At 32.0% G+C, this 15,792-nt stretch overlaps 1 protein-coding gene across 1 annotated transcript; it reads left to right on the forward strand.

Moving 5' to 3' along the window:
- Nucleotides 1–2,152: 2,152 nt before the first annotated feature.
- Nucleotides 2,153–3,500, forward strand: LOC107433047 (peroxidase 44). The gene is made up of 2 exons (XM_016044286.4): nucleotides 2,153–2,417; nucleotides 2,637–3,500. Exons 1-2 carry the CDS (start codon nucleotides 2,208–2,210, stop codon nucleotides 3,411–3,413), a joined length of 987 nt encoding a protein of 328 aa, XP_015899772.2. The 5' UTR covers nucleotides 2,153–2,207; the 3' UTR covers nucleotides 3,414–3,500.
- The last annotated feature ends 12,292 nt before the right edge of the window (nucleotides 3,501–15,792 follow it).

Raw genomic sequence — 15,792 nt, forward strand, 5'->3', positions numbered from 1 at the left:
ATATATATATAAATTTAAATTCAACAAGTTTTTTATAAAGTTGACCTTGCATCATGCTTGCAAATCATTTGAGGAGTGTCGACATGACTCAAACACACCACACAATCATTGATTTTTTTTTTTTTTTTGTTTAATAACAACCAAACAAACATTCCAATATCCATGTTATTATATCAACCAAATTATCTATACCGCAAAATAGGGATCATATTTATGTTATTGACATATATATATATATATATATATATGTTTATACTTCATAAAATGAAAAATGTATATGTGGCAAATCTAACAATTGTCATATTCCTGTATAATTTTTAGATTGAAATTCAAATAGTTTTTGTAACAAATTGTTAATGTATATCCAGCAGCTAAATGCACACTTACCATATGAACATTTTTGCTTAATTAAATCAGAATAAAAGAATTATACATAAATAATGTTATTTAATATATCGAGAACATCTTTTCAATATAAAAATTTAGATAAGAATGTGTTGACGAGTCTCGCATTAAGAATATTGACTTAATTAATGATTTAAATTTAAAATCTAATTGATTGGTAGTCCTTATACTTACCACATTAATAGGTTTCGATATAAGGTAAAGTCAATGTTTTCAATAGATTAAGAGCATTAATAGGATAAAAATGCCAACCAATTATTCCTTTGGTAATATGGTTTTTCTTAATTTTTCATTTTTAGACAGTTAAAAACTTTAAGAAAAGAAAAGTAAAGACCAAAAAAAAAAAAAACAATAAACCAACACAATTTAAAGTCATGTGCAATTTTGGTTTTTTTTTTTTTTTTTGTTTGTTTGTTAATTTTATAACTAATTTAGATGCCTAACAAACTCTAAATATCATTTAATATAAAAAAAATTACATACAAATAAATAGAGAAAACAATAAAATTATAAATAAAAATCAACCATATTACTAAATAACACTTTAATGGATCTCGTCCACTATAATAAAGCTGTACATTTATGCATAGCGATGCTTCTTCTTGTCTTATTTTATTTTATTTTATTTTATTTTTTGGTCGACGTGCAAGCCTCCGTAGCTTAATCATCAAAATACTTAATCATCCACCGAATGTTAATCAATACCATATTATATTATTCATCACCGAACTCTAATTATTGGGTCCCATTTATCCCTTACACCGTGTTGTTTCTAGGTCAAGCTCACGGATAGGAAATGGCTATTGTTTCTGATTTTCATGATATAATAAGTGCATTATTATTTCTATTTTGCACCTCAAAAGATCTGAATTTCAAAATTAATTAAATGAATTCAAATGCATATGCACCTAAACAGTTATTGAAACCCATTATTAATATGCAGGGATGAACAGAAAATAAATTTTATGTGCTCACATAACAGTATATAATGCTAATCATTACCATATAATGTCTGAAAAGAATTTTATTGGGCATATATACTCAGAAGAATTAACCAAAGTCAAATTCTCTAAAAATCTCTTTAGAAATTTTTTTAAAAAAATTGTTTTGTTATTACATTTTTCATGAATCTTCCACGATCTCTTTATTATCATTTTATTGCTTTGTAACAAAAATAACTACCATGTATATATATATGACTGAACCATTTTAGTTCTTATTACATGAAATTTTAAAAATTTAAGTGCAAAATTTTAGCTGTATTTATTTATTAAAAGCCCGCAAAAGTAAAACCTTATAAAAAGGGATTTCATATAAAAAAAATTAAAATATATATATATATATATATGTTAAAACGGAACATTAACCTTGTTTAGTGGAATCTAATTGTTGAAGCACATGGGTGATACATACATACAAATATATAAAAAATTAATATCTCCATTACAAAATAAATCAATTAATAAATGTCCGTTTAGTGTTTCTGACGATCGAATCACGAAATCCAATATTTTAGTCAAACGTATTCCAACTTGGTTCTGGCTATGGGAACAATTTTGACAGCAGCGGTCGTCAGGGTTTACTTTCAACGCGTATTACATACATGCATCCAAAATATGCTTCAAAATCCACGTTCGATAATGCCCACCACCTTTTTGCTTGAGTCTTAACCCTTGCACGTGACTCTATATATATATATATATATATAGGCTATCACACTGTGTTTTATCATTGCCCGCAATAAATGTAAGGGTTATAAGAACAACGAAAAACAAGCAGATTATAAGAAAGCCAGAAAGAAGATGAGCACAAACGCAGCCCTCTTGGCATGCCTTCTCCAAGTAGTCTTTATTTTTCCTGCTGTAATGGGTCAACTTCTCGTTGGATTCTACAATTCTGTCTGCCCACGAGCTGAATCAATCATCCGAGAAGTGGTTCAAAATCAATCGAAAACCAACCCATTTGTAACTGCTGGTTTACTTCGTATGCATTTTCATGATTGCTTTGTTAGGGTGAGAGATTTTCATCTATATTTTCCAGCCTGTATAATATAATATATGTATATGCATCATTATTATATATATTTGGTGTTATTTTTGGTGCACAAAGTTTACGGTTATTGAGACATATATAGTAGCCGAAAATTTCACACAAATTTCATATAATAGAAGTTGATCATACATATGATATATACATGAAGATCAATAACATTCTTTGTTGACATAATTCAGGGCTGTGATGCTTCTATCCTCATAGACCCAACAAAGAACAAGCCATCGGAAAAATCTGCAGGGCCAAACCTATCAGTACGAGGATACGAAGTCATCGACGATGCTAAGAAAAGGCTAGAAGTTGCATGCCCTAACAAAGTTTCCTGTGCAGATATCATAGCTCTAGCAACCCGAGATGCAGTGACTCTCGCCGGTGGACCGAACTATTCTGTTCCGACCGGCAGGCGAGATGGATTAGTATCGAACCCAAATGACGTAAATCTGCCCGGTCCATCATCCTCTGTCTCAGACGCGTTGCAAGCTTTTATAAACAAAGGAATGACGCTAAACGACATGACAACTCTCCTGGGTGCACACACAGTTGGAGTAGCTCACTGTCAATTCTTTCAAGACCGGCTTTTTGATTTTCAAGGGAGTGGTAGTCCTGATCCTTCCATGGATGCTGCTTTGGTTACCAAGCTCCAAAAGCTATGCGGAACTCAGTCTAAGCCATTGGATAGCGATCCGGCAGCGTTTTTGGATCAAAATACGTCTTTTGTGTTTGATAACCAGTTTTATAATCAGATTATTCAGAAGAAAGGTATATTGCAGATTGATCAGGAGCTTACTTCGGATAGTAGAACGAGTGGTATAGTTTCTGGTTTTGCATTCAGTGGAACGGGATTCACTCAAAGTTTTGCGTCTGCTATTGTGAAGATGGGGAGCATTGAAGTTCTTGCTGGAAATGCTGGAGAAATTAGGAAGAATTGTAGAGTTTTTAATACACGCAGGGCATAGAAACCCAGAGGATATGATGATTTACTCTTTTTTTTTATTTTTTATTTTTTTTTCTGTTTTGATTGGAGAAAAAGAAGACATATATATATATATTGTTATGCTCAAATCAAATTTTTAATATCAAAACTTCCTTTTTCATTATTTGGATCATATCAAAGGTTAAAATTTAAAATTATATATATTAATTGCTGGGTCTGGATTCACTTTCCCTATGGTTTCATAATATCACCAAATCTAATTTGATCATTTTTTAAATTTTAAATCCTAATCTTTTATGTAATTTAAAAATTAATAAAGAAAGACATGATATTAAAATTATTAAGTCGTTATGATGTGAGTTTGATATATATATATATATATATATGCATTGAAGATGTGAGTGTATTACAAAATTATTGAAAGATGATGAATATTATTCATATTTAAGAATTAAAATTTGAAACTATATATGTTAAATTCATATTGTTTAAAGAAGGGCAGTTCTATTCATACTTCAAAAGTTGCTAGGAGCATTATATTCTACACACAACAACATTAAAACTTGTTTTATCAGCTACACTAATAATCTATGTTTATTTTACTCTCAATGATTTAATATAGAACCTAAATATACTACAAGGAATAATCTCCTAATACCCTTAATGAATTAGGGTCAAAGAAGCGAACCTGTTGTTCTGTTTGGGTCAAAGTTTGTTTGGCTATGAACCTGTTCTTTTGTGAGTGGTTAAAGTTCATATGTCTTTGTGCGTTGAAATTAATCTCCTGTTGCATGGTGTATATAATTCAGATGATATTAGTACGGATTGTATACACTTAATGGACAACAAATATTTGTCTAGATTATAGAATCTAGACGTATATTTTTATGTTTTGAAATTAATCTCTAGTGATACGATATAAATAATTTGAGCGATAGTGGTGTGTGCGTGGGCTATATGTTTACTGGACAACATACTTTTGTCGTCCATCTTATGGAATTTAGACATATGTTTTCATATTTTTAAATTAATCTCCAGTGGCATAGTATACATAATTTGGACGATATGATGTGTATGAGATACAATTACTAGACAATGTACATTGTGTATGGAATATAATTACTAGACAATGTACATTCGTCCACCCATATGTATGTTTTTATGTTTTCAAATAAATTTCCAGCGGCAAAGTATATATAATTTAGACGATAGTGGAGACTATGGTATACGTTTACTAGAGGACATAAATTTGTCCAACTTCTAGAATCTGGATGCATGTTTTTATTTTTAAATAAATTATTATTGGTTTGGTACACTTAATTTGGATGATAGTGGTGCGCATCGTATATGTTTATCGGATGATGTATATTCTTCTAGTTTATAGAATCCAAACATTTATTTTTCATCAGTCATTGAGAGTCTTATGGTATAGCTAAGTTAGCACACTCATCAAGAAATCTAATGAAACAATGTCAAGGCAAGAAAAGGAAGAATGTAATCAAATGGGATAATCGATTTGAGAAAACACATACCTAAATATTTACATTCTCAAGAATAAAAGGATGAGTTGCCAATCTTTCTATTATGTTTTTCATCTTCATCATTGAGTTTCACTGGTGAGGTTTATGTTTTTCCCTAAATCATCAAATATGATTAAGGTTTTTCCTAAATAGTAAAAAAGACGAGTGTACGTATAATTGTAAAAATTGCTATAGAAATTGCCCGATGGAAGAAAAATGCAGTTGAAATTCAAGATTCAACTTAATATTGAAGATTATAATCCATGTTGTATTAGAAAATAATCAAAATTGTCTAAAATTTTAGAAACTAAAAAGCTAATCATATAGGATGAGGCTCCATTGTCAAATACAAAATCAATTGAATGTTTCTATCGAGTATTGCTAGATGTAAATGATGTAGATAAGATATTTGGAGGTAAAATTATTGTACTTGGAAATGATTCCCAACAAGTTTTGTCTCTTGTACCAAAAGCAACAAAACAAGAGATTATTGGTATAAGGATGGTGAAATCATATCTATGGCCACAATTTAAGAAAATAAACTATGCCAAAATATGTGAGCTCATGTTGATCTATCATTTAGCAAATATGTACTACAAATAGGTGATGGAACAAAAGAAATGATCTTTGATTAATATACTAGATTGCCATCTAAATTTGTCATACATTATACAAATGAAATTGATTCAACAAATATGTTGTTTGAAAATATGTTTCCAAGAATAGGTGGGTACACTTAAATTTTAGATTTCATAATTGTTAGAACCCACCCAAGATTCCTTATTGGATTCCTAGATAAGTCCTGATCTCAAGGAAACCCTACCAGACATGCCACAAAAAATCTCCCTTAAGGGTTAGACATGCCAAAAAATTTCCTACATAGAAAACATATTTCTAAAAGTCACCACCTTATTCCTCCCACCTTACTACCAGGATTTCTACAACAGTAGCACTTCAAAATAAAACAAACAGGGAAAAAGCATAATATTAAATAAATAAATATCTAACACGATATATAGAGCATACTAGGGTTTAAAAATAAATACAAAGTTTAACACAACACAAAGGAATAAAAAAGTAATATTACAGTGAAGCAAGAAAAAGAAAAAGGACTTCTTGGGATTCTGCATGAAGAAAAGACGTCGAGCTTACCCCCAGACGGTCAACGCCTACTAATCTAGGCCTTGGAAAATGGATTTAAAAATATGAGATGCTAATCATCCTAGTAAGTGACCCTAACTGCTATATAAATTATAAGAATGTAGATATAATAAAGTAAAATGATTAATAGTAATTACAAAAGGAAATAAAATAAATAATAAGGTGATAAAAATAATGAATAAGTGAAAATAAAAAATTTTCTCTCAGAATCCTCACCATTTTATTCAATTGGAAGGTTCCCATTTTAAGAATTATTTTGTAACACCCCATACCAAACTATACATATTTCAAACAAGTTTGACCAAGTGAACAATATGTGGGTCCAAGTTGACTTTTTCAATAGCCAATATTTTTGGTTTGGCTGAGGTACCATTGTGTAGATCTCGTTGATACGAGTTCATAGGCTGGTGGCATGTCAAATTCTAAGTTATGGATAAAAAGTTATGGTTCTGAGAAGTTTTAAGCATAAGTTTTATATCAGTGTCTAAATCAGTCCCAGTTTTTGTCTGTTAGTGACCTTAGGCTATATAACCATCAGTAAGCGTGCCAAATGGGAAACATACCCCAAAATACCCATTTCATCTCCAAAACCCAAGATATTCTCCCCTAGACCCATGGGTTAGAACTAGATCGTTTTGACCAGTTTACCACCGAACCGGCTCACCACCGTTTTGTCCATCTCTGGCCAACCACCACTTACACGCACAGCCACGTAGAAAGCTCACTTAAAGCTGAGATGAACCGTGAAATTTCATGGAGAGTGGCGGCTGGATGCTCCCAAATCGGGCTAGCAAAGTTCGCTGTGGTTGGCTAGGTGGGTCGTTGGATTTTCTTGATTTTTGCCCGTTTCAGGCCAACCCGTATACCTTTTTTACTATTTTTAACCCCTCTGAACTCATTCCTGTGATTATTTTTCCTAGATTCCTCACCATTGAGAGATCCAACAATAGGAAGTTTGGCCGATGCTTCAACAGTGTTTTCTGGCCATCAGAGGAATCTTTGGACTGAGGTGAGTAGAATGCTGGGTTCCTTATGATGTGATTCCGCCCGAGCCCGCTCAACCGATAACTCGCTAGGGTGCTGACTCGACACGGATGAAGACTAGGCCAATCATAAGAGCTCAAATTAAGAGATTTAAGGACAACCTGGGAGTATTTATACAGGGGGTAATCAATCTCAACAGATCTTGTCCATACTTGAAGATACAAAGCCTATTCTAAGCATCCAAGTGGTGGAAGCCGATACGGACCCGGGTGACTGTTTTGGTACATGTTTTGAGTCCGGGAAGCATGAAATGGTTCCAATGCTTTATGGGTTCAATACATATGCCTAGGAGGTCATGGAATCAAGTTAAAGCAGCCTCAAATGCAATCAAAAAGGGCTTGTACAGACAGCATCAACAATTTGGCCGAATTTGCTGTATTGCTTGCTGGCTTTACTGTATTTTACTGTATTAGCCTTTTCTTATTTTTCCAAGCATGGGCAACGTGTGGAACTTCATATTCAGCTTATTTGGCATCCTAAAAAGAATCTAGAAGCTGATTTGAAGCTCAAAGAGTTCAAAGATTGATCAAAGTCAACTTGATAAAAAAGCTAGCATTTTTAGTTTCCTAATTTGTTTTTACTTTTTGTTTTAGGAAACTACCATTAATTTTTGGCTTTTATTTATTTATTTTCTGGAAAAATAACTTTAGGAAGGTTTTTATTATATTCTTTCCATTGTAAATTAATTAATTCCTAATTTAATATAAAGGAATTAATTAATCAAACTTAGATTAGGAAAGGAAGTATAGTTTCGTCCAACTAGGTTTCTTTATGTGTGGTGGCTGGTTTTTCTTTATTTTTAGGGTTTTATTTCGTGGCTTTGTAGCCTATTTAAAGGCTTATTTTTTAATAAGAAAAAAACTTTGATTTGTTTAAGAAAATACTTGTGAGATTAATTATCTCTTTGTTCTTTGAGAACACCTAAAACACCATTAGAGAATTGGTTGTTTTAGCTTGACTTATCAATAGGTTTTCCATCCCCTATTGTGGCGTCTACATTATACCAAGGTTTCTAACCACAGGTTGGTTAGGGGTTGAGGTCTATTCCATTAGAACTTGAACTTAATTAAAGATCCGGGCTAATAGAATACGGGTTTAGGAGCAGGGTGTCCTAGGTTCGTATCACCTTATCTCTTGGGCTTTCTGTGGATATAAAGTTTTTGAATTTTAGATGTCGTTTGATAATTTTTCCATTTATGACTCAATTAGTTAATTTTCGGATAAGTTGGGAATGTGTTTGGACAAAATTGGTCAAATTGGTTAAAATTGGAGTTGGACTAGTGAAATTGAATATTATTAGAACCCATTAGGTGGTTCAATTTTGAAAAATTAGGCTTTGGATGAAAATTCCCAATTTTGGATATTGGGTCTTAAGGGTACGCGGTGTAATTGGACTGTTCGGTGTCCAATTCATGTAATTTTATAGTACCATAAATTAGTTTAAGACATTTGGGTTATACAAGTATCTTTAGTTTAGTTATTTGAAGCCTACGGAATATTTTGTTATATTCTAGGCACTCAAGTTGAGCCTGAATGTGATCTTGTAGAGGGGCAAGAATGAGCATCTGCAGTACTGTGAGTGATTTTATAATTTTTAAAATTGTTTGGGGTATAATATAATATATATGTGCTTTGAATAATTTACATACATACCATTTGATTAAATGTTTGGTTTATGTATATATATAAAAATCTGCCTTTATAAATATGAGTTGTCATTTTATGTGACGCTTGATAATACTTTAAATGGTTTCCAATTCTAATGAGTTCATAAGTGAACTTGTGGTATTAAAATATTTTGGTATTTGAATTGGGTTTTTAATCATTTCAGAAATGATTGATTTTAGAAAGCAGATTGAAAATTATATGATTTTAAATATGTTCAAGTATTTTAAAATTTTATATGCTTAAAATTGATTTATGGTGCATATGTTTCACTATGGTATTTCTAGTTTATATGAAATGATGATTTGAAATTTTTGGAATATTTAAATAAGCAGATAAATTTGGAAATTAAATAAGGACTCATGATACAGTATTATTCGGAACAGTATTTGAGATCTTACAAGATTGTTTTAAGGATACAGTATCGGTTATTTTTAAATTGATGTACCATGTAATGTCAATATCTTGGATCAGTATTATATTATATTATATTATAGCACGCTAGGTTTTTGCCACGGTATCATAAGGTTGGGCTTCGCTCTAGGATATTATTGCCACGGACCATGAAGTCGGGTTTATCTGACAGTTTATTATTATTGCCATGGTACCGTGAGGTTGGGCTCAGCCCACAGGATATTATTGCTAGGACTGTGAGGTTGGGTTTATCCCACAGGTTATTATTGCCCTAGTACTGTGAGGTTGGGCTCGGCCCACAAGATATTATTGCCACGGACAGTGAGGTTGGGTACATCCCAACGGTTTTCTATTTCCATGATACCTTTCGGATATTGAAGGTCGTGAGGTGGGGGTATCCCACGGCTTACAATTTGGTATATCATATGGTACATTTTATAAGTTTGAATATATTGTTGATTTACAAATATTGTGGTGATTTCTAAATTTTCATATTTATTTTGCGGAACTGCATTCATTATATATTATGCTCAATATTTATATCTTGATTAAGACATTTTATAATCTTACACTGATCATGCACTTGATACGTTTGAGCATCAGTTTTATGATATTAATTTGGGGTGCAAGTTTGGATTTTGTGAAATGATTTTTAAATGGGAAACTTTTCAAACGAGTGGAACAAGAGGTCTTGAGAAAAAGATTTTTTAGAAATAAATTATTGTTTTTTCTATTATACTATGCCACTCACTGAGATTTCTTTATCTCACGTTTTATTTGTTTTAAATTCGTTCCCCTAGGCCCAGGCAGCTAGTAGCAATCTACCTCATGCACAGCTTATCGCTTGTTTCCTTCCACTACAGTAGCCGTATTTATCCTTTCTTTATCTGTTGTTATCTTCTGGACTTATTTATTACTTATTTGTACTCTTAGACTTCGTTGACACTCTTAGAATGCTAAAAATATGGGACTCATTAGAGACCATGGTACTTATGTGTGTAGTTATGGTCTGTAGTATAGTAGGCAGGTTATGGACTTTACGCTATTGTGGATTTATTCTTATATATACATATTGAGGTATTATCGTTATCACATGCGTTCGTTGTCCATGTTTTAATGTGAGGTTCCATTGGATAATCTCTAAGGATTGTCTAGTGGTATTTCACCAGACGGGACCACCCGAGAGATCCTAGGAGAGTTTTCGAGGCGGGTCCTATCATATTTTCACAAAACTCATCATTTTTATACCCTAAAAATCAAGGAAATAAATAAGCAAGTAAAATACAAATAATTAAAAATTAAAATCATCATTGAAAATAATTTAGCAACAAATTATTAAAAATAGAATAAAACATCATAAGGTAAAATTTTAATATAAAAACAAAGTTAACCTCAGCATATAATTTATAAAATTTTGATTAAATAAATCAATGAAATAATAAAAGAAATATTTAATTAATTTAAAACAAAAATTTGAAATAGTTAATAAAAATATGATAAAATTCAATTTAAAACATCAAATTGAAATGAATAATACAAACATTATAAAATGCACTTTGAAATAAATAATAAAAATATGATAAATACATTTTAAAATATCAATTTAAAATAAACAAAATGAATATTAGATGTATGGTAAAACACATTTTAAACACTATAAAAAAAAAAAAGGGAATTAGTGATTGAATTTTTTACAACCAAAATTTTTGGCGTTAAAGGTGAACGTGATGAGAATCCATCCGAGCCCGTACAACCGACTACTTGTTGGGGTGCTGACCTGATACAGATGAAGACCGGGCCAATCACTAGAGATCAAGCTAATAGATTTAAGGACAACCTGGCTGCCTTTATACATGGAGTAATTACTTCTCAAAAGGGCTTGTCAATACCCGATGATACAGGACCCGTTTTAGGCATCCCAGTGGTGAAGGCTGTTACGGACCCAGGTAGCTGTTTTCATGCAAATATGGATTCCGAGCAGCAACGAATGGATCCAAAACTTCATGGATTCAATGGATATCACCAATAGACCATAAAATCATGTCAAGGAAAAATCAAAAGCACCAAAAACTAGCTTGTACAGACAACACCTCAATTTGGCCGAAAATGTGATGTTTAGCAGCTGGCTTTGACTTTTCTTCTTGTCCAAGTAAGTTTGACCTATTCCAATAAAGGGAAAATGTGTGGTAATCATTATTAATCATATTTGGCATCCTAAATGGCATATGGAAGCTGATTTGGAGCTTAAACAAGCTGAAAATTTGTCAAAGATACCTTAGTATTCAAACTAGTCAAATAGTTTCCTAATTTGATTTTGATTTTTTATTTTAGGAAACTAGTATTTTATTTGGTTTCTATTTGTTTATTTTCTGGAAAAACTAACTTAGGAAAGATTTTAAATTAATTAATTCCTAATTCAAAATGAAGGAAATAATTATTCCAAGTTAGATTATAACGGGTATGAAATTAGGCAATTTCCTAATTGGACTTTATGTTTGCCGAAATTTCCTAATCCTTTTAGGGTTTTATTTTGTTCATTCAAAAGCCTATTTAATGGCTAATCAACCTTCAATATTATTCAGAAAATTAATGGTGAGATAGAATTCTCTTTGTTCTCTTTGAACACCTAAAACACCATTAGAGAGTGAGTGTTTTAGGTTTGACTTATCAATAGGACTTCCATAACCTATTGTGGCGTCTTCATTATACCAAGGTTTTTAATCATAGGATGGTTAGGGGTTAAGGTTTGTCCATAAGAACTTGAACTTAATTAAGATCCGGGCTAATATAATGTGGGTTTAGGCACGAGTCGACCTAGGTTTGTATCATTTGGTATTAGAGCCAAATTTTGTTCAGATTTGATCTATCTTTATTTGCTTTATTTGTTTTTGTGTTAATCTAAAATTTTAGCATTAGGTTAAGGTTTATTCTATCATAATACACGTTCTGCATCTTAAAAAAAAAAAAAAAAGAAAAAGAAAAACTCATTCTTAATTAAATTAGGTTTCCTTATTTTACTATATTTTTGCTTCCTAGTTTCTTGGTTGAATTTCATTATTGTTCTTGTTAATTTAGTTATTGTTGATTTTTAGTTGCTTTTTTTTTTATCTTAAATATTTGCATTCATATATTCAAAAAAAAAAAAAGAAAGTGAGTTCGCGGCAACAAATACAGAAATTCACAAATTTTGCAAATTTGTATTTTTGTTGTTGGACGCCATGGGTTTGGTGATTATTTGGTGTTGGAATTGCAATTTTAGTGTTGGTTCTTGCTATTGCAGTTGTATTATGTTCTGTGAGAAAAAAAAAAAAAGGAAGAAGAAAAAAAAAAAGGCTGAATATAAAAAAGAAAAAAAAATCGGTTTGTTGAATTCGGTGTTGAAATTTGTTGCTGGAAATTTTCTTGAAGCTACTGATTTGTTGATTATTTATTCAATATTTGGAGTTTCTGGAGAATTATTTTTGTTGCTGGATATTTGAATTTTGGGTGCTTAAATTATTTGGATTAAAATTAGATAAATGATTTGATAAAAAACTAGAATTACAAGAACAACAACCAACACTATTATTTAATTTTGTTTAAATTGATTCTTGTTCTATTTGAAATTCTTTTTATAAATTTTTATTCTTAATGTTTAATTTCTTACCATCTAGTCTAGTTCTTATTGTTTCCAAATTTTTTTTGTAAATTGCCTTATTTTGCCTAGAAAAGCCGAAGTTTAGGTATTCTAAATTCATTTGGTATTACTTGCTTTTTGCTACTGTTTTGTTAATAAGTTTAATTAAAACATACTTGTGAACTAATTTCTATTTTGTGGGTATTTTAATTAGAACTTTTAGTTAATTCTTTAAGTGGAAAAAGGCAAGAGTGTGTGAGCTTAAAAGAAGGTAAAAGTCGAAATTAGTGTGACCTTATTTAAGTAAAACACGTGAGGGAGTGAATTTTGGTGAGGATTTATTTTATTTTGCAATATTCTTACTAAAATGGCAGATTCATGAATAAGGATATTATATGGCTCATTCAAAATTAATGAACAGGAATCCATGGGATCCAAAGGTGATTCCCGAGCTACGGGGAGTGGAGGTGAGCAAAGGGATATGATGGCGGTCTTGGAGCAATTAGAGCAGATGAATGCTCATTTTGACCATATAGATCAAAGGATGGACAGGTTGGAAACTTCACAAGGAGGGATGAATACAAGGTTTGATGTTCATAGTGGTCGAGGTCGAGGTCGAGGAGGCCGATGGCGACCTAGAGAAGAATTTGGGGAAGGAAACTTTGGAGATGATTTTGAAGAGGAGTTTGATGAAACTTTTGCTTACCAAGGAAGGAAAAACCATGGGAGACCAGCAAGGAATGAGGATGATGATCTTGGAATATTAAGATTAACATACCACCTTTCATTGGAAAAAGTGATCCAGAGGCATACTTTGAGTGGGAGGAGCGTATGGAGATGATTTTCGGTTGTCACAACTATTTGAAGGCTAAGAAAGTTAAACTAGCAGCTTTGAAGTTTGGTCATTATGCACTCTAATGGTGGACTAATGAGAAAAATACCCGAAGAAGAGTAGGTGATTAACCTATCACTACTGTGTGACAAATAAAAGGAGCCATGGGAAAGAGGTTTATACCAAGTCATTGCCATATGTTGCTACGTCAAAGACTTCAATCATTATCGCAAGGTAGTAGGTCTATTAAGGATTATTATAAGGAGATGGAGATGTTCATAATGAGATTGAGCATAAATGTAGATAGGGAAGCAACCATGGCACAGTTTCTAGGTGAATTGAATCAAGAGATAGCCAATCAATTGGAATTACAACAATATGTGGAATTGGAAGGGATGTTGCATGTGGCTATCAAACTTGGGAATCAGTTCAAGAGGAAGAGTATAAGTACATGGTTTGGAGGAGTTTTAAATAATAGGAGGTCAGATCCAGGTGCATGGAGAAGCAATCCCACCTTTGAAGCAAGATAAAAGTTAAAACTTGGAGAAGAAAGCACCAATCGGCCAAAGAGGAAGTCCAAAGCCGAATCTGTCCAAGCACACAAAAATGAAGGTAAATATGATCCTAAACCTTCTAGAACTCATGATATTGTGTGTTTCAAGTGCTAGGGACGAGGACATACTGCTAGCCAATGCCCGAATCGGAGGATCATGGTGTTGAAAGGCAATGGTGAGCTAGAATCCAAAAATGAAGAAAGTGAAGGAAAAGCCGAATTTGATCATGAAGAAGTTGGAGATGAAGGGCATGATGAATACGAAACACTTAAAGCATCTAGGGTTGAATTGAGTTTGGTGGTAAGGAGGGTTCTAACCATGTATAAAGATGAGGGCAAAATTCAAAGAAAGAACATTTTCAACACCCATCGTGAAATTCAAGGTAACATTTATAGTATGATAGTTGATAGTGAGAGTTGTGCAAATGTAATTAGTAATTTTGTAGTTGATAAATTAGGGTTAGCAACCATTAAACATCCAGAACCATATAGATAACAATGGCTTAATGATAGTGAAGAGATGAAAGTAAATAAGCAAGCCAAAGTAAAATGCAGCATTGATAAATATGCGGATGTTGTGTTATATGATGTTGTTCCTATGCATGTGGGTCATATTTTTTTAGGTAGGCTATGGCAATTTGATAAGGATGGCATACATTATGGGAGAGAGAACTCCAATATATTTAAATTTAAAGGGGAAAATGATACGAACCTAGAATGACCTGCTCCTAAACCCGTATTATATTAGCCCAGATCTAATTATGTTCAAGTTCTAATGGTCACCTCAACCCCTAACCAACCTGTGATTAGAAACCTTGGTATATGATGAAGATGCCACAATAGGTGATTGAAGACCTATTGATAAGTCAAACTAAAACACTCATTCACTAATGGTGTTTTAAGTGTTTAAAAGAACAAAGAGAATTCAATCTCACAAATAATTTTCTCTCTAAAATTCATGAGAAAACAAGCCTTTAAATAGGTTAAGATTACGAAGAAAAAACCCTAAAAAAATTAATTCAAAACCAGACTCAAAGTGTGGAGAAAAAGAAAGTAGAGAAAAGGAAAGTGCCTAATTTTTCCTAGTTTCCTAAACTAATTTGGATTAATTAATTCGTTTATTTTGAATTATGAATTAATTAATTTACAATTGAAATACTAAAATAATAACTTTCGTAAACTTATTTTTCCAGAAAATAGATAAATAAAAATAAAGATAAAAGACTAATTTCCTAAAACAAAAAGTAGAATCAAATTAGGAAACTAAAATACTAGCTTTTTGATTAAGTTGACTTTGACCAATCTTTAACCTCTTTGAGCTCCAAATCAGCTTCTATATGCTTTTTAGGATGCCAAATAAGCTTATTATGGAGTCCCACACGTTAGCCTTGCTTGGAGGAAAGAGAAAAAACCAACTCAGCAAATACAGTAAAGACAACACAAAATACAATAAAAATAGGCCAAATTTGAAGCTGTCTGTACAACCCCTTTTTGAATGCCTTTGAAGTGGATTGAATTGATTCCATATCCTCTTAGACATATGTATTGAATCCATAAAGATTTGGAGCCATTTCATGCTGCTCGGTGTCCATATTT

This window comes from Ziziphus jujuba, chromosome 11 (genome assembly GCF_031755915.1).
Source record: "Ziziphus jujuba cultivar Dongzao chromosome 11, ASM3175591v1".
In the NCBI taxonomy this organism is placed as follows: domain Eukaryota; kingdom Viridiplantae; phylum Streptophyta; class Magnoliopsida; order Rosales; family Rhamnaceae; genus Ziziphus; species Ziziphus jujuba.